General features: G+C 38.4%; 3 protein-coding genes across 5 annotated transcripts in view; 1 reads left to right on the top strand and 2 right to left on the bottom strand.

Moving 5' to 3' along the window:
• The window catches only part of LOC111494157, a 1,693-nt gene extending 167 nt beyond the window's left edge, over positions 1-1,526 (bottom strand). The window contains exons 1-6 of the mRNA XM_023144031.1: positions 1,394-1,526; positions 1,129-1,258; positions 870-1,039; positions 500-794; positions 248-414; positions 1-168 (exon numbers count right to left, since the gene is read on the bottom strand). The exon at positions 1-168 is cut by the window's left edge and continues 167 nt beyond it. Coding sequence (XP_022999799.1) covers positions 11-168; positions 248-414; positions 500-794; positions 870-1,039; positions 1,129-1,258; positions 1,394-1,424 — 951 coding nt within the window. The 5' untranslated portion in view covers positions 1,425-1,526 and the 3' untranslated portion in view covers positions 1-10. The remainder of the gene's footprint in view (positions 169-247; positions 415-499; positions 795-869; positions 1,040-1,128; positions 1,259-1,393) is intronic.
• A 323-nt stretch (positions 1,527-1,849) lies between these two features.
• Positions 1,850-12,169, bottom strand: LOC111494154 (protein GFS12). Of its 2 annotated transcripts, XM_023144028.1 has the most exons (17): positions 11,964-12,168; positions 11,759-11,931; positions 11,581-11,663; positions 9,283-11,391; positions 8,749-9,076; positions 8,450-8,665; positions 8,237-8,309; positions 7,946-8,151; positions 7,800-7,862; positions 4,884-5,092; positions 4,695-4,806; positions 4,057-4,578; positions 3,548-3,858; positions 3,203-3,446; positions 3,058-3,131; positions 2,585-2,720; positions 1,850-2,108 (listed from the first exon to the last, which is right to left on the bottom strand). In XM_023144028.1, the coding sequence occupies exons 2-17, from the start codon at positions 11,888-11,890 to the stop codon at positions 1,959-1,961; spliced, it is 4,968 nt and encodes a 1,655-aa protein (XP_022999796.1). In that variant the 5' UTR covers positions 11,891-11,931; positions 11,964-12,168; the 3' UTR covers positions 1,850-1,958. The 2 variants fall into 2 exon arrangements, with proteins under 2 accessions (XP_022999796.1, XP_022999797.1); XM_023144029.1 differs by having other exon boundaries at positions 8,749-9,073; positions 11,759-12,169.
• Positions 12,170-13,110: 941 nt separating this feature from the next.
• LOC111494395 lies at positions 13,111-17,367 on the top strand. Of its 2 annotated transcripts, XM_023144329.1 has the most exons (8): positions 13,111-13,292; positions 14,203-14,381; positions 14,458-14,531; positions 14,623-15,087; positions 15,316-15,369; positions 15,454-15,861; positions 15,947-16,159; positions 16,607-17,367. In XM_023144329.1, exons 2-8 carry the CDS (start codon positions 14,294-14,296, stop codon positions 17,198-17,200), a joined length of 1,896 nt encoding a protein of 631 aa, XP_023000097.1. In that variant the 5' UTR covers positions 13,111-13,292; positions 14,203-14,293; the 3' UTR covers positions 17,201-17,367. The 2 variants fall into 2 exon arrangements, with proteins under 2 accessions (XP_023000097.1, XP_023000096.1); XM_023144328.1 differs by having other exon boundaries at positions 15,316-15,861.
• Positions 17,368-18,342: the final 975 nt, after the last annotated feature.

The raw sequence follows: 18,342 nt of genomic DNA on the forward strand, positions 1-18,342 counted from the left end.
GGGGGGGGTCTCAAGAGAACGCATTGGCCACTCCAAGGACATTGACCTCTGCCTCCACAATGCAAACGTCCTTCAACAGAAAACCCATGTTTGGTTGCCGGAACTTGCTTAAGAGAATGAATCTAAGCCCTCCAACTTCTGGGTTGGATGCAGTAAACCAGTATGAAACTGCCAACACCAAAACAGGAAAAATCTTTCATTGTGATGGAACTGAATTGTTTGTATTTCACCATAATGTACACACTACCTTTTCCAGAATGATGCTTCGAATGCTCCTGATCTTGCAGGCGCAACGTTACCTCTGCATATATTTTTGTAGCAGGATGTAGCGTTGTGGGATCTGCCAGTGCCAGAAAAAATGAAAGATGGCTGCCTTTGCAACTGCCTCTTCCATTTGGATACACTCGAAGTTTCCTGCAATGACGGGGTACGTATGAGTGGGTTGGGTTCAAACCTGATGAGTTAATTATTGGAATGTCCATGGAAGGAAGATGGCTACCATTTTTGATCCCCCGCGTTGAAGATTCTGGACTCGTGGCACTCGGCATCCAGCTTGGAGAAGTTGTCAATCTTCCAAATATGCTTGTGAATGATGGGACTCTTTACCATTGACAAACACTCCCCTTTGCCGCCTTTGAAATTTTCTTTGCAAACAAAGACCTCAGCTCCAAACACACACGTATCGTCCACCAGATACCCATTTGAGGACTCATTGAATTCTTTGAGGCTAATGTATTTATCAATACCCCATTCTTTCTTCATTCCTCGAAACCGCCTAGGCTTCATCTTGCCATCTTCACATTCAGATATAATTGTTAGTATTAGTATATTATAGACACCTCATTTCTTCAAGGCAACAGAAGATATACCTTCAACTGTGAGGTAGTTATCGTTGTTCTGATCAAGCAAAAAAAGTCGATAAATGACGAACATTTCCCAATTTGTTTGTAGGGAGTCTGTCCCTGCAATCGCCAAATAGAGAGAGATGTGGTCGTCCCCATTTTTACTTTTGTTTCCAAGTGGGTGGACTACCAATTTCCTGCAACCGCATTCCATGTTTAGGACAATGCACAGAGCAATTCAAGCTCGAATTTAAGAAGATAAAAGAGGCTAACATATATCGTTTACCATTTGTATCCACCTGCCTCAAACTCCCCGGATTCGTACCTATCCACACAGTTCTTGGCTAACAATGAAAACGACTCGATCTTGACCGTGTAATGAGCTGGTGGGACATCGGAAACATATCTTGCGATCTCTGCACGTTATTTCATACTGGTAAGAAAGCAAATAATCTTGCCTCTTGTGAATAAATTCTTTATCATCATGACTACGCGTACATGGGGGGGGGGGGGGGGGGGGNGGGGGGGGGGGGGAGGAGAGAGAGAGATACCGTCCATATCATCACCAAGGAGATTGGCCATTGCTAAAGGGAGTACAATAAAAGGAACTGTATGGTTCAACACAGGGTACAATGCCCAAATGATGGGGGTTTAGTTAGTGAGATTATGATGCCTGAAAACCATCCTCCCTCTTATATGGTTTCCGAGACGTGCCAAAGCATTACTTTCTGCCGTTATGAAAGTAATATTCTGTGCTTGCAGTCGTCAACACAACATGGCAAACGATTATACCTATCAAAAAACGGGGTTCAAGGAATAAGAATCTTCGCTCTTGTAACCCCTCCCAAGCTACATATCTTCATCAACCAAAAGTTATATGATACCCCTGCCTTTTCCATACCCACAACCACTTTTTTCCTTTTCTTTCATTTTCTTAAAATATTATTTTTATTCTCTTTCAATAGATCTTTAACCTTCAAAACAATAACAATAATGCGTTTCACCAAAATGCGGCCACCCTCATAGTGACTACTCATAAGTATTCACACCTTTGCCAACAAATAGAACAAAACTAAGATGAAATCATTTCCCTTTTCTCCAACCATCATAACATGTCTAACAACAAATTTTCATGTAACCATCTTCTGTTCCAACGACAAATAATCTTGAATAACGAAGAATACTAATGCTAGACAATACTGATAAATTTCTTGTTCCCTGGTCCACGCTCGAGAGATTCTGAGGTATAATTCGATATTGTCCATCCTGCGCATGATGGGTCCACTTAGTTAGATTTAACACGAATTATGTCCAACTTGTGCACAACTAAAATCTTATAAAAAAAAACTAAAACCCGTTTGATAATCATTTGGTTTTTTACCAAGAACTAAATTTTTAAGAAATATGAAATTTATAGCAGAAAAAATGAGCCTGCACAATTTTCAAAATCCAAAAACTAGATGGTTACCAAGCAAAGCTTGAGAAAACTTATAACCAACGGCACAATTCTGAGCGACTGTATACCAAAGTTAAGGACATCATATTTTTTCCACCAAACTTAGAAATGATTTATTGGAGATGAAGGGTTTCATAGAAATTGTGTTATAGCATCCCGATACTAAGTCTACTTCCAATTTCATAATAATAGTGCACCTGAACCAATCCTATTGAAAGGAAAACTCTTATTGTATAAAGTACATGACCGACTGACAAGAACATGTTCAAAAGTGTTCAAGACTTACTTCATCCGCAGATTTCGACAAAGATGACAGCCCAATCTTGTTTCTGGAAATTGAGATGACGTCTTGGCCCCACATCGAAAAGCTAGATACACCATCATTATGACCCCTCAATATAATTGGCGTTGATGGGGAAAGCCTACAAAAGAAATAAGAAAGGCTGTCATCCAAGAAATATAAGCAATATTATTTAAGAAAATAAGTCTAATTGGATCTAAAATATGGTTCCTTTTGCTGATATGTTGGCAATCCAGAGCTCCTTAACGTATTACAATTATAGTATTGCTGGAGAGAATTGAAATTAAAAGCATCCTTTCTTTTGCTGCCTACAACTTATTTTCCTCTGCCAGACAACTTTCATGATCGAAGAACAGATGAATTGTCAGAAATCAAACTAACGTAATCTAACTAAAAACTTCTATTAACTACTCAACTCAGTGCAAGCGCATATAGTTTGCATAAAAATTTGCACAAACCTTCTCAGATCCCAAATTCGTAAAGTCCGGTCAAGAGAGCTAGAAACAAGCATATGATCTTCTGGTGCAGCCAACTGGAAGCATAGAAGGCAAATCAAACTCAAGATCATCCTACAGCTGTTTTTCTTAAGCATGTTAAAATTACCTTGGTTACATATCCATCATGTGCCCGCCAAGTGGCTATAACATTTCCACTCCTCGCATCAAATAGCCTACAATACCCTGAACTTAGGCCAGCTGCAATCCAGGAAGGCATAGCCGAAGCACCATCTGCAACCATTTTGTCAAATCCACAAGAGCAAATAGTCGAGACAAGAGAAGGAAAACCAGACTCAACGCCATCTCCTCTCCATAGATGAAGCTTTTGACCTTGAGAAACATCAATAAACCTGTGGAAAAATAATCATCCATAAGATAATCAGCATGAGTTTATTTTATTCTCATATAAATGAGCTTTAAAATCAATCTGAAAACCAAATTATGTTTACACCTCAGAGAACCATTCCCAGTGCCCACTACAAGCTTTTCAGCAAATTCTATATGGTGCATATATGTATACAAGCTTCCATCAAATGCACTAGTCAGTATTCCATTGGACAATGAATTGGAACTTATCGAGTTGGCATGGTCAGCATTTGTCTTTAAGACAGAAGATAAAGGGCTTGCAAGATGTGCAGAATCCACTGATGACTCTGCAAATACTGATATGAGCTTTCCTGATCGGCTATTCCAGACATGTATAGTTCCATCACAAGAAGCTATTCTTCCAGTAGGCGACAAAACACAAATGTCATTGACAACCTATAAGTTTCAGAACAAAGTTAAAAATAATCACGAACTCCATAACCAATAACAAACGGGAAATTTTGAATATAACTGTCAATTGATTTCTGAATTCCGAAGGACTCAGAGAAAAACAATCCATGTTATTTAATCAAGAAAAATAAGGTCTCATTATGATCATAAAAGGAGGAAGAGAAAGAAAAGAAAGAAGAAAACCTCTTCATGGCCATAATAACCAGAAACACAGTTAACTCCAGACAACTCCCACCTCTGAACCATTCCTTTGAATCCAGATCCTATTCCAGCGGTGAAAACATTAAATTCATCTGGACAAATGGCCAAAGATCTTACTGCCCCATGATGCGCACGAACTGAGTAAATAACAGATGCTTTAATCTTCCATGGAAGTTCTTCTTTCAGACCGACCGCACGGCCAAGAAAATCAGGTCCATCCCAGCTAGATGCTATACTAGGGAGCCAAAACCAGGGTTCAAGCTGTATAGAGTGACATATTGATGCATGCATTTGCATGGAACCTTGATGAACATCATGGAGCCGTCTTAGGGGCATCAAGTTTTTGGCACCTTGAGCCCTTTGTGATTGAGGGATTGACCACCCTACACCATTAAGTAAAAGTTTGGCAGGACTGTATTCACTAGTTGAACCCTTACTGAATTCAGTCTTCTTACTCATTAATTTATCTGAACTGCTTCGGGATGACTCCCCTGTACATTCCCACTAAAGCAAAGATACCTTAAGAGATGTGCATAAACAAATCGAAATGCAGGCTTAATTATATTTTGATTGAATAAACAGAAGCGTAATCCAAGACCATCCTAAAAAGCTACTCCTACCTTCCAGTGATGGTACCTAAGAAGATATTGCTCAAGAAGCAACCATGTAGTACAACACTGTCGGAGCTTTTCTATCCCAAGAATAGATGCAAAAGTAGGATACAAAATCAGTCTGCAATTTCAAAGTAAAGATATGAGTTATGAGAGAACAAAACTTCAGTGTTTAATGAGGGTCAAGATAGTGCTAACACAAGGTCCATGCGGCCTTCATTTGGGACATCTCCATCACTGCTTGGTCCAGAAACTTTCATGCTTTTGCCAAGAGAAGTAGATCGATAGGCAGCTTCCTGCGAAAAAGCAAGCTCATCGAATACCTCTCTAAGTTGGGGTATAAGATGCAATGCAATCATATCTGGTCCAATTAGCTGACAAACTGTCATTAGAGAACTGGCAGCGACCTGGTCAACAGGTAGCAGATTACATTCCAAATCATCAAAAACTAACAAGCTGGCAAATAATTAAGGGGAAAACAAGTAGTTCAAATATATGTAAATATTAATGCTAAAGGTTTGAAAGAAGAAAAATATCAGTTCCATTCACTAAAGAATACATATAAGTGTACAAGGTTAACCTAAGTAGAAAGTAAAAAAAAAAAAAAAAAAAAAAAAAAACAATAAAGGACAATACAACTAATATATTTACAAAATTGCAATTATACTCATATAAAAACTCTAAGACTCTCGTCAAAGTTGGATCGTACACATTTATCATGTCAGCCGCGTGTCGCGCAGAGAAAAAGGCAAGAAAAATCTGCGTGCTTCAGTGATCGAACCCACACCATCGAAGTCAAAGGAGCCAGTCAGTGGGTGACACGTGTCAAGCACCCCCGCGCGACTTCCTTACACCTAACGCGTGTTACGCACACGTGAACCCCCTCTGAGCATGTGAGGCGCGTGAATCAACGTGTGAGGTTCCCTTTTATCCCGAACTCTCGTTCGACTGTTTTTTGTCCCAGTTTTGATACTTACCTAAATTTAACTTGATTCAGGACCTACCAGCGAGCTTCCAAGAAATATAGGGCTCCCAACTAGTGGAAAAGCGAGCTTCAAAGGGCACGCTTCATTCCAATTAGTAACCATCTGGATTTTAGGTAAGTAATACTGGTAGGGATCACTAGGACAAGCTAGTATGCAAGCATGATGGACCTTAGGTGCTTAGAATATGTGTGATTAGAACCGAGAATGAACAATTTTGTGATTACGACATGTGCGTGATGAAATTACGAAATTGCCCTTAGAGCAAGAGAATTGAGAAACATGTTTAATTTAATGTCGTCCGCTGTGGTATGATGGAGGAAGGGATATTCTGATCTGTGCTCTGAGTGATTGATGGATGCTATCTTCCCGTTGAGCTTGTTTGATTGTTTGATTTTTTGATTGTGTATGATTTATGTTATGGATTTCATGCATTAAGGCTGGGTAGGAATACCTTTTTAAATAAAATCTGTGAATGGGTAGACATGATTTATGTGTTAGAGATGGTTGATAGATGTATTTTCCGAGTAGAGCATGTATAAAGATCACAGTTAAGATTAGGGCGCTATAGCTAGTGTCGTTTACATGTAGAACTAGAGATCAGACCTATGTGCACCAAGGGATTAGTTAAGCCGAGAGGCTAACCTAGAACGTCCTGGAATTGAGAAAATGGAATTTAAACTGCATGAATGACCCTAAGAACCCAATAGACCTCCACAGTGTATTAACATGATTTTAAGTAGCCTACAGAATCACAAAACTAGTTGAGTTACTATTGAGTGTACTAGTTCTTGAGAAGAACTAAGGACTACATAAGTAGTTAGCTCAAGACATGGACCCCTATTGAGTGTAGAAACAAGCGAACCTATAAACCAATCCTAGTTGGACTAGGGACTACACAAGTAGGTGAATAGAGCCCCTATTAAGTGTAGAAACAGGTGAACCTATAAACCAGTCCTTGTTGGACTAGGGACTACATGGGTAGGTGTCAAGATGAGAGCCCCTATTGAGCGTAGAAACAAATCAAGGTCGACGCTGCGACTTCGTAAACCGGTCTTGGTAGAGAACAGGGACTACGCGGGTAGGTGGTTTAGCATGAATAGCTTCTATTGAGTATAGAAACGGGTCAAGGCCGACGTCGTGACGCCGTAAACCAGTCTCAACAAGGAACTAGGGACTACACGGGTAGATGATCAACGAGGAATCAATTGGGACTTCGTATAGACCAAAGGAAAGTCGTGAGAATCTACTAGAAGAAGGAAGCAATGAGAGCCTACAAGTAAGTTGCTAACTGAGTATATTTTTATACTCACCCCTTTTTCTCTTTCTTTTTTTAGGTACTGGTCAAGGTGGAGAGGTGCTTGGAAGCTGCATTGTCACAGAGGGGTATCATTCCGAAGCATCAGTCCGTTTTCACATTTGGAGTCTTTTGTATTTTCTTTTATATTTGTATTTCCCGTTTGTAAAATGTTGTACAACGTCGTCTTATATTTGAATTTAGTTTTGTATTTAATTTTGGTGTTAGTTGACTTTTTTTTTCTTGTTTTAAATTTTATCGGATTTTTAACATCTATTTTATTTGTTTTCACTTACGTCTTTTTAGTCTCGATTCGGTTTTCGAAGCCTCAAAAATCAAGTCGTGACAACCATAACGTCTATTTTTTTTTTTCTCTATGAAAACGAAAAATGTATATGAGCAAGAAACATACTACATTAACGAAAGAAAAGAAGATTCTCTAATATAAAATGAAAAAAATTACAAGAAATCAGACCGTCTAAAGATGGAAAGGTGATCCAATTGGTCGCATATTTATCAGACATCTTCCCAGTATTTATCTTAAAAGAGACACCACTTCTTCCCAACATAATGCTGAAAAGCCTTCAATCTAGTGTTATCCAATCTTCTAAACGTACTTCAATTCCCAACTAAATGGAGATAAGAGATCACAGCATATTTTCAAATAACCAGTAAATATTAAACTAGAAAAGAACCTTAACCAACAAACATTTATTTAGCAATACACATTTTTACCTAGGTCGAAAAACATTTGGTGGTAATGAACTTCTCAAATTTATTTTTAGGTCAAATATACAAATGCATGCATGCTTTGTGGTGAGAAATTTGAATCACCTGAAGCACTGAGACATCCAAATTCTTCTGAATTAGCACCATGACATGCAAACATTTCTGGCCCTACATAACCATAGGATGCACCAAAAGTTCAGAAACATTAATTCACATTTGCAACTTTGCACGAGTATATTAGAAAAATTTACCTCAATAAGCTCCTTTAATACCACTTCACCTGGTAAGTAGGCAACAATGCCATCTAATGTGGTGAAACAATCAATAAGGGCTAAACTACTCCAACTTTGCATGGGTTCAGGTTTGGACAGAGAAAAAAATTTAATGCAGCACCTAACAACATTCTTGAGTAATGGAAGCATCTGCTTGACAACGAATATATCACCAAAAAGACCACCTAAACAATAGAATTAAAATGACTTAACTGAACATGTCTACGTTCAAAAAGAGGTCATACCAACCACTCAACAAATCAAGAATACCAATTCTAACCAGCGCATCAATGCCATCTGCACAGATTCCTTTCCCAAAGCAGTTAATTAAAGGCAGGATTGTCTGGAACAAGAGAGAGTAAGTTATAACTGCAGTGAGTCACATACATACATGGGTTATAGACAAATTACGATGAGCACATATGGATATCAAATACAATTTTTTATATCATCAAAGTCCAAAGACTTCAATACAAGTTAAACCTGATTAATGGTAACAGGCATCCCAAGTTCTTCACAAGAGCCAATAAGAAGCACTGAAGCAGCAGCTGCTGAGCTCTTATGTGGAGCAACAGATAGATTAGACACAACCAAAGGATGAATTGTTTCCATATACACTTGTTTACCAAGCCGATTCCATATTTCTCTTACAAATGAATCTTGGAGAAGAGAAACCTTCAAATGTGAATAACCAGGAACCTGAAATTAAAATATTAATAAGTAAAGCGATATATAAAATTTTAATAATACAATGAAATAGACAAAAGGAATTCATGACTAGCCTGTAAAATTTTTTGGATAACAGGTAAAACCAGAGTCTTCACTGCCTTAGACATCAGACACTTCAAAAACTCTTTTAGTAGTACATAAGCCCATTCTACTTCCGCATCTGACTGAGGAGCCAATATAAGAGGCAGACAATAAGGAGCGCACATTTCAGCAGCAAATTCTCCCATTGCCTTGAGAGCCCCTTGTTTTGCAAAATTTGCAGCATAACGAAGTCGGGTAACATCTTTTGCAAGAATCTGAAGTGGAGCTAGAAACAAGTAGCATGACTTGATTGTAGCAGGAAAACAAGGTGATTCCAATATATTTTTGGCTGATGGCCTCCTAACCAGGTTTTAATAAAATAGGAAGAGTTAGTCAGGTAGAGTCCATAGCATATGAACTCGTCACCCTACAACCAGTGAAATACATAAGACAAATGCTACTTGGTAGAAACAAAATCAAAAGACACCAGGCACTATATATTTGAACAACTGTAATTCCTATTTATAACTAACGAAATCCAAAAATAAAAAGCCTCAAAATTCCACCTTGTCAAGTCCTTTTGGATGCATGCTTCAACAAGAATTTTTATATCAGGAGGAAGTTCTTGCATAAAGCCAGGCAAGATACCACTTTCCAAGTACATAGTCAATGAGGTAGAATGAAAAAGTGGCCTCCTCAAATGAAGCTCTGCTAGAATACAACCAATAGAAAAGATATCATTCGCAGCACCATCAGAAAATTGCAATTGAGATATTCTTTCTCTCCATGATAACAAGTCTTGATATCCAATTGAATCTTTACCCTCCACTTCAACATGCTCAAGAAGATAGCTCAGTGTAATATTGGTTCGAAACTCATGCTGCACAAATATATCAGAAGTATTGGTTAAACACTTATTGAAGCTCTCAGCCGATAACACCTCTTTGGAAGTCATATCTTCCAATTTTTTAGCATAATAGCCATAAACAGCATTTAAATGTCTGGCCTCTTCAAGGAATGATGATGCTTCTTCTAATTCTTCTAGATAGGATATTTCAGACATAATAATATCTTTATCTTCCGCTTCACTTGCATGGCATTGATTCTCAACTGACATTACAGGGCTTTGACATGATCTCTTGGTTGGAACTTTCCGTTTTGGGTGTGGTCGACTAAAGAGCTGACGACGTCCCATCGACCTTGGGAGCGTAGGTTCAGATAAAGGCAACATAACGTTCTTGGCAGCAATAGCAGCTTCACCTGACATTTTATATCCAAACGTGACGTCAATCCACTCATGGAGTTTTTCTGAGACTCGATCACTTTCTAGAGAAACACGATGCAATTTAATGAACTCCTCAGGACTACCTGCCCATGGAGGTACAGCCAAATCAGCCATACCATCATGCATTGAATAAAATATTTGAGAATCACAATAAAATTCAGGAATGCATTCATCAGGGGTCCACTGATAAAGCCTCTGCATGTTAGAAGGATATTCATTGGGCTCATAAACTGAACGGACGGCCATACGTAAAATGCTTAAAGGTAACCTTCTGGCTTTATAGCTGCAGACAGCCAGCTCAGAGAGACACTCATCTGATACATGATGTGGGATTTCAGAGGTAGTGTAGGTGAAGTCCAACTGTTCATCACCCTTTGCCAATCGCCATTTGCTTTTGCTTAAGTCTCGCCATCCGACATCTGAACTCTCATCTGGCTTTGTGCTAAAATCTATTACCCATGGCATTATTGTGTGAAATTTGTGGTCATCCCACCTTCTCCCAGCCAATCTATTTAAGGCAAGTAAATACTCAAAATTACTCAACTCACCCCTCCACCATCGCATAAAATCAGACGGCCAGTCTATTGAGGAAGTAACACTCAAATCAGCGTAAAGAGCTTTGGAAGAACAATCCTTTGCACAACAATGTACCTGTCCTGATGTAGCCATCGAACATTTTTTTTCTTTCCTAGTTAAATCACACACTAACCCAGGCATATCACAAATTTGCAGCCAAGACCAGCACATCTCATTTAACATCACACTGGATGGGCATATATTGCCATGGAAGATCCCTAAGCCATGTATAAAGGCAAGGGCGGATAGTAGCTGATATAGTAGAAACCTAATATGCCACTCAGACTTTATGGCATCCGGACTATAATGGAGAATGTTCTCTAATGTGTATGGAGTCGTAGGCAATATTGCATTCGTATAACCATGAGTCCTTAGCATTGAAAGAACAGGCACGATATTGGGATGCCTCAAGCAATTCAAGAAGACAGTCTCTTGAAAAGAAGGAATTCCAACTAAGCTAAGAAAATTTATGGAGTCCCTTCCTGAAGCTCTTCCTTCAATTAAGAGACAAAGTGAGTGCAATATATGATCTTCCAAAGATCCAGACAAGAGATTGGAAGCAATTTCATCAAAGGTAGAGAGGGATGAAATGCTAATACGGGCAATGGGGGCCAAAGAACTGATTATCCTCGAACAAGAGAGCCTACTGGAATGGTTGTAGTTAGAACCGTCAGTGAGTGATTTCTCTCCAATTTGTGGCGAATACAAAAAACCTTTATGAGGACTATCCCCTTGAGTTTCAACTTGATCTTCACTAATCTGAGATTTAGTGTCTTCGTTACCACTGTTGAAATTGTCCAGTAAATACTCATTCCTGCATTGGGAAGTGGGATGGTGTTAAATTCTCCCTTGAAAAAAATGAAGTAAACGATTACGGAGAAAGCCATAATTCATCTAATACTATCAAGCAGCTTATCCAAACTGATTCCCGAGTTTGAGACGCTTGAGAGCAATAATGTTCAGAAGTGTGCTAAAATCTAAAATGAGAAAAAGATGACCATACACATAGTTGGTTATGCAATTGTAATCATGGCCTGGCAGATACACGATCATAAATTGAGAGCCTGAGGTTTCCCCATTTGACACCTGCGCGAAAAAATAATCAGATAACGAGAGAACATCTTCTAATGCACTCTCTTAAACGCATTCCTATTAAGATTATGCACCAGTGGGAACGAGACCTGAACAACGGCGGTGGAGGTGAAGGGCAGGGCCGTGTCGGAGATGGAATAGGAGACTATGAGTCGGTCGGAGAAATCGACTCTGATTCGACCTTTAAGACACTCGAAGCAAAACCTCGACTGCTCTTCCATTTGATTGAAATTACTTCTACTCCATTAAACTTGAACACTTCCTGCAACAGGTGATCGTTCATGAATGAGTTACCATTCTTGGATCAAAAAACAGATTTGATGTAATTGGTCAAATTGATGAATCTCGCATCTGCACATTCACAATAGGAATTCTTCAACCGGCAATCACCAAAGCCCACCGCCACCTCGTCCTCTTTTTCTCTCTTTACCACTCGCGAGCGCGCGCTCTATCACTTTTTTCGGTCGCCGGCAGTATTCCAGGATTAAAAAAAGTGATTTTTTTTTCTTTTTCCTTTGGATAAAATTTGATTTTTTAAAATTAACCATTTTTTCTCTTCTTATCTAAATAAAGTAGGTCATGAAAAATGGAGCAAAAAATTTTAAAAACTAAAATAATAGTTTACAAAAATAGACTTTAAATTTTATCTTACAATAAAATATATTTTTTTAAGAGAGGATGAGAAAATAATCCTTCGGGGGGCTGAGTCACAATCCCCCTTATTCTATTCCTGTTTTATTATTTATTTATATTCACAGATTTTATATTATTTATTTATATTCACAGATTTTATTACATGTCTTCACGTTATATTTCATCATTTGATTATGTGGAAGCAACTATTACACGAGTTTTTAAATTTTAACTTCCTGATGTTGTTCTTTTAAAATTTCAATTATATTATATTTACTCTTTAAAATCTTGTTTAATTTTGGTCAACAGTTCCTCTTTCTTTACCCTAAAGAGGTAACCGTTGTGGTAATTTTCTTTGTTTTAATCTCGTAGTTTGAACAGAACTGTAAATAAATTTACTTAGCTTTGTACTATAAGTTTTATCTGAGGAAGGGAGGTAAATGTGTAGAAAGAAGAGGAAGTGACACGTGTGATTCATGTGTTGAAAATAGTGATTTTCTTGCGGGACAAGACAAAGATGAGAGGTTGAGAAAATTCTGTTGCATTGTACTGGATTCTAGAGCTGCGTGAGAACTCCTTCTTGAACTCAAATTCTTCTCGCTTCACTCTCTTAACCAATACTTCTTTTCCACGTGGCCTCCTAGATTTTTCCTCTTCCGGGCCGAGTCCAGCCCATTGGGTTCCGTAGTGGCAAAGCTGTTATTTTGGTAACTCATTAGGGGTATTTTGGTCAGGCACTGGATACGCTGCGTAGACGCTTGGAAGTTGGAATCTCCTCTTTCCGCGTCTCTGCTTGTGCTTTCTTCACACACGCAAAATTCCCACCCCCCCCCCCCCCCCCCCCCTCTTCCTTCTTCTTCTCCTTCCCCTCGTGGTTAGGGTTTTCTTGTTCAGCCATCCCTACGTTTCTCAAACCCGTTTCCCTTCCTGCTTAATTCTCAATCTCCACTGCTGTAGCGTTCTTCCATGGCTCCAATCACCTTTTATCTTGTACTACTCTACTCTCCCCTGCTCTTTTCCTTTTCTTTTTCTTCCATGTATTCACCCTTCTGTCTTACAAATTTCGTTTAATTCTTTTCAATTTTCTGTCATCTATCTCTGCGTTTTCTGCTTAATTCCTGAATATTTGTGTACTCGATAACTGTTTGGGAGTTCGAATTTTTGTTCTACTGATTCCTTGCGCTGGAATTTTATTCGAAAATAATTTTACCTGATGTATTGAGATTTTCAGCTGCCTTCTTGTTCAATTCCGTCGGCCTTGGGTTAATATTTTGTTTCGTTCTACATTTGGATGTGGAAGTGGATGTTTGACTCCAGACCGATTGAATATGAGAAGAAGGTAGCTCAAAATCTAAATACATCAAGGTGCAAGGGGATGCTTGACTCAAATTCCACTATGCTACTATTAATTACTTCACTTGTACGCAAGTTTCATGTTCAGGGACTCTAGTCAAGCATCAGTCATTTATCTAGACGCTTAGTCAACTGAATAGTGCCTCTTTTTTAACGACTTACTACTGCCCTCTCCCCGTAACTGCTGCTAACCTTCGCTTGTAATGTTTTAGAAGAAGTCATTCATTTGAGTTTCTCTGTTGTTAGCCATCGGGGAAGTCATTTGTTTTCATTCTACTATATATTTAATGTTAATAGGACCATTTTCTTTGTCCTTTTTAGATCTTCCTTTGAAACTAGCTCGTTGGAGTCGATCAGATCCTTGATTGTATGTTTTTCACCAATTTTGTAATTGAATTGCTCGGTAACCTTGTTGCTTCGTTGTTACTATATTCTGGAATAGAAATGCTTGATATTTTTCCTTTTCTGCTCATCTTTAATATAGTATGCCCGAACACATCTAATTTATTTTCTTTTGTTCTTTTTTTGTGCCTTGCATTGGATTCAGACGTTCCTTAGATTTGCTCAATCTCAAATTCAGTTTTGAGGCATTCAATTAAGCAATATTTGATAGATCTGTTTCTCGAGCAAGCGAAAACATGTACAATGAAGGAGCCACCCCTGAATTTATTTTTGATCAGGGCGTTTATTACCCTACTGCTGCCAATTACAGTTATTACTGTACAGGTAATATTCGTGAATATATGATGTAGCAATTTAGATGATGCTATGATGACTCACATATGTGTCTTTATTGTTGAAGGATTTGAATCACCTGGCGAATGGGAGGATCATTCTCGGATTTTTGGTTTAGATGGTCCAGATATCCATTACACAGTGAGTAATAGATATCTTTATTTTATATTTTCTTGCTTAGCCATAACTTCAATTTTTTTTCTGATGGTCCTCATTATCTCTCTTGATTTAGGGTGCTCAAAATGAGAATTCATCTTATGTATATTATACGCCAAGCTATGGATATGCACAGTCTCAATACAACCCGTATAATCCTTACATACATAGTGCTGTGATGGGACCAGATGGTCCATATATAGGGGCCCAACAGTTTTACACCATTCCTTCCTATGAAAGCTCTGTTTCTTCACCTGCCTATGTCCCTGTTATCGTTCAGCCAGATCTTGTCCCCAATATTTCCAATGACTTGATTGATCCTTCAATTAATAGATCTAATGGAAATGGAAGAATGCATAAAAATGAGAGTTCTGGAAACTTTTCTAGGAACGCCACCAATCCTACTTTAGGCCAGAGAAATTCCTTGGACAGGTTATCAGATGTGCCAAGAGCTAATGTTGGTCCAAGTAAGCAAAGTGCAACACTTGGTAGCATTTCTGCTGGTAGTCATGCTGGGTCAATTTCATCACGTGTTTATCAGGTAAATTTAATTGTTTTCCTGTATTGAAGGTCACTTGTGTCTACTTGGAGAGAAATTTCATGATCTACATCTCTTCTTATAGTTGGATTTGTTTATTGTCGCTATTAAATGTGATTGAGATTATCTATTCAATTAGTTTTCCATATTAGGTGTAATGCGCACATGCAAGTTTCCTTTCACTTTCTGTGGCTAATGGAACTTTTTTGGATTTATGATCTGTGCTTACAGGGTAGAGGTGCTTATGGTTCAATTCATCCAGTGGATGACATATCAAATGGAAAGGTTGTTTCTCAACATAGTCAATTGAGAGTTTCTCATCCTATCAATAATGGCTTTTCTGACTTTCGATCAAGTGCTCATGGACAGGCTGCAATCACAAAATTTCAGCCTAAGGTTCAAGTTGGTAGAGTTTTGGGTGGTGCAAATGCTAGTCCAGATGTGTTAAGTGAGCAAAATCGAGGTCCTAGAATCAGCAGATCTAAAACCCAACTGGTTCTGAAGGCCTACACAACCAAGGCTGGAGATGGTAATGCAGATGGAAACATTATTATCTACACAGATCAGTATAATAAGGATGATTTTCCTGTTGAATACATGGATGCGAAGTTTTTTGTAATTAAATCTTACAGTGAGGATGATGTTCACAAGAGCATTAAGTATAATGTTTGGTCCTCCACTCCTAATGGGAATAAAAAACTGAATATTGCATACGAAGATGCTCAGAGAATAGTTTTAGCGAAATCAAGAAGCTGTCCTGTATTCCTCTTCTTCTCTGTAAGTTGAATTTTTTTCTTTTAGATTTTGTGGTATTAGATATGTTTTTCCTTTCAGGTTGTTGATTTAATATTTTGGTATATAGGTCAATGCAAGTGGTCAGTTCTGTGGTGTCGCAGAGATGATTGGCCCTGTGGACTTCAACAGGGATATGGATTTTTGGCAGCAGGATAAATGGAGTGGAAGCTTCCCTGTTAAATGGCACATTATCAAAGATGTGCCGAACAACAACTTTAGGCATGTCATTTTGGAGAACAATGAAAATAAACCTGTTACTAATAGCAGAGACACGCAAGAAGTAAGGAGCTTTGTTATTTTCTATTCAGTCCAGTAATATCTTTATTCGTAGAAAATATCTTTTTGATTAGTTCTGTGGCGTATCATCCACTTTCTTGTGTTCTTCTGTTTGGGAGTGATTTGGATATCTTGTGAATTAAACCTGTTATTACATTTTGAGAACAATGAAAATAAACCTGTTATTACATTTTGTGTATTTCTTGTTCAATGTTTAAAGTTGATCACTTTACAATCTTGTGAGTAGCAACTAAGTGCCAATGTTTGGCAAGTTTGATTGCGTGTTCCTTCCTTGAAAATTTGATTTGTTTTGGCGTCATACTTTCACTTTTTTTGTAGCTAAAAGCTCAGCTTTTCTCTATTTTCTGTGCGTTATAATTTAATCGGACTGGCAGAAAATGAAATTGATTTTTACGGTTCTAACCTCTTCGAATTATATTTTCTTTTGCAGTTACCATTTATAAAAGGTCTGGAGATGATAAAATTATTCAAGAATCATACATTAAAGACCTCTTTACTTGACGACTTCATTTATTATGAAAACCGTCAGAAGATCATGCAGGAAGAGAAAGCGAGGTTGGTTATTAGAAGGCTGGAGCGTCCATATTTTGTACCTGCATTTGATCAAACCCGCCAGCTAAATTGTGTTGTTGAGCAACCTTTGAGAGAGGATAAAAATCTTAACAAGGCCAACGATGGTGCGAGGGGGTCGGAAAGGAATGCAACCTCGGGAGATGAGCAAGTCTATTCAAATCCTGGTACTGTGGCAGTGAAGGAAAGTCCCAAGCTCGACGGTGAAGAAAAAGCTGATGTTACATCGACTTTGAGGATAGAATCACTTGAACTTGGCGGGAAAGTGGTTGAAAAGACTTCAGGAGGAGCTACACCAGCTGCTGCAAGTGATACAAATTCCAAACCTACTGAAGTTATGACTGTAGGTTCGATGCCAATCAAAGTTAATGGATATAATACTGAAACTCGTGGTGTTTTGACTGTGGGAACGATTCCGCTCGATCCTAAAGCTCTGCAGCTTGACAACAAATGATGGAAATAGTCGAAACATATACTTGAAAAAGTGGGAGCAGTCTCAGAAATTCTCAGAAATGAGTCTTTTGCTTTACTTGGTTTGAAGATGTTCTTTGGGATTTCTTCGTTATCGCAGCTGTCTTCGTTTATTTGATCAATGTTCTGGTGTAGTGGGTGGTTTTTTTTTTTTTTTTTTTTTTTTTTTTTTTTTTTTTTTTTTTTTTTTTTTTTTTTTTTTTTTTTTTGTTGTTGTTGGGTTTCTTCTTTGTGCCAGGTTGATTTTTAAATCAATTGAAAAATAACAAATGTATTATCAGTTTCATCATTTACCCATCCAACGAAAACGTAATGTACAGCAAAGTTGTTTTGAAATTGAACTACTAGAGAAAGTTGTAATTTATTTTCTATAGTTTTAAAACTTAAGCAAGTGTAGATGTTAGACTAACTTACCTAGAGTCATGTTTGTACGTTTTTAAGTGTGTGGCGTATTGATCTTAACACGTTTAAGACAAGGTTCATTCAAATTTTCTCCCGTCATGGCATCATTAGGCAAGGTTCTCTTTCAACAATTGAACATTGCTCATGGGGAATCTAAGCTTGTTCGCCCACCCACGGTGCCTCTGCATGCATGTTCAATTGTCTGCAGTTCTTTACACTAGGTCAAGTCATTCGGCTCGACCTTGCCTCTACTTCTGGTCAAAGTCTCTCGTGTGCAATGTTGCATCTCAGTCCTCATCTTGGTTTCCAACAACAGGACTCATACATCGTGATGCAATTTCATGTCTCAGGACAGCTAGGCATCTTAGCCTTCTCAAACATGTCTAGCAGAACTGACCCATGTGTCACTCATCTAATCAGAACATCCTAATATCCATCCATTTGGGTTTTCATCAGGGCATGAACCCTCTCCTCTCCATGTCGTATCATTTATGGACTTCATACTAGACAGCAGGTGCATATACCAACCTCTAACACGTGGGTTGAGGCACAATGTTGAAACACTTGTGTCGTCCGACACTGTTCTTTAAATACTCATTTCAAAGGAAGACACTCGAGACGCTCGCTCACACTATGACACACGTGTGTGCGCATGGAGTAGCTCGCTTAGGCCACAGGGCCCAAGGGTAGTTGAGAGCTAATATCATCCCTTAAAGTACATTT

The sequence above is a fragment of the Cucurbita maxima genome, unplaced genomic scaffold (assembly GCF_002738345.1).
Source record: "Cucurbita maxima cultivar Rimu unplaced genomic scaffold, Cmax_1.0 Cma_Scf00020, whole genome shotgun sequence".
NCBI classification, from domain to species: domain Eukaryota; kingdom Viridiplantae; phylum Streptophyta; class Magnoliopsida; order Cucurbitales; family Cucurbitaceae; genus Cucurbita; species Cucurbita maxima.

Excerpts from the sequence above, each read along its gene's own strand:
- LOC111494395 (XM_023144328.1), top strand. The coding sequence starts at position 14,294 with ATGTACAATGAAGGAGCCACCCCTGAATTTATTTTTGATCAGGGCGTT. Across the intron at positions 15,088-15,315 it reads TTTCATCACGTGTTTATCAG|GGTAGAGGTGCTTATGGTTC; the intron begins GTAAATTTAATT and ends CTGTGCTTACAG. Across the intron at positions 15,862-15,946 it reads CTGTATTCCTCTTCTTCTCT|GTCAATGCAAGTGGTCAGTT; the intron begins GTAAGTTGAATT and ends TTTGGTATATAG.
- LOC111494154 (XM_023144028.1), bottom strand. The coding sequence starts at position 11,890 with ATGGAAGAGCAGTCGAGGTTTTGCTTCGAGTGTCTTAAAGGTCGAATC. Across the intron at positions 11,664-11,758 it reads CCTCCACCGCCGTTGTTCAG|GTGTCAAATGGGGAAACCTC; the intron begins GTCTCGTTCCCA and ends TTTTTCGCGCAG. Across the intron at positions 2,721-3,057 it reads CGAATTTGGGATCTGAGAAG|GCTTTCCCCATCAACGCCAA; the intron begins GTTTGTGCAAAT and ends TTTCTTTTGTAG.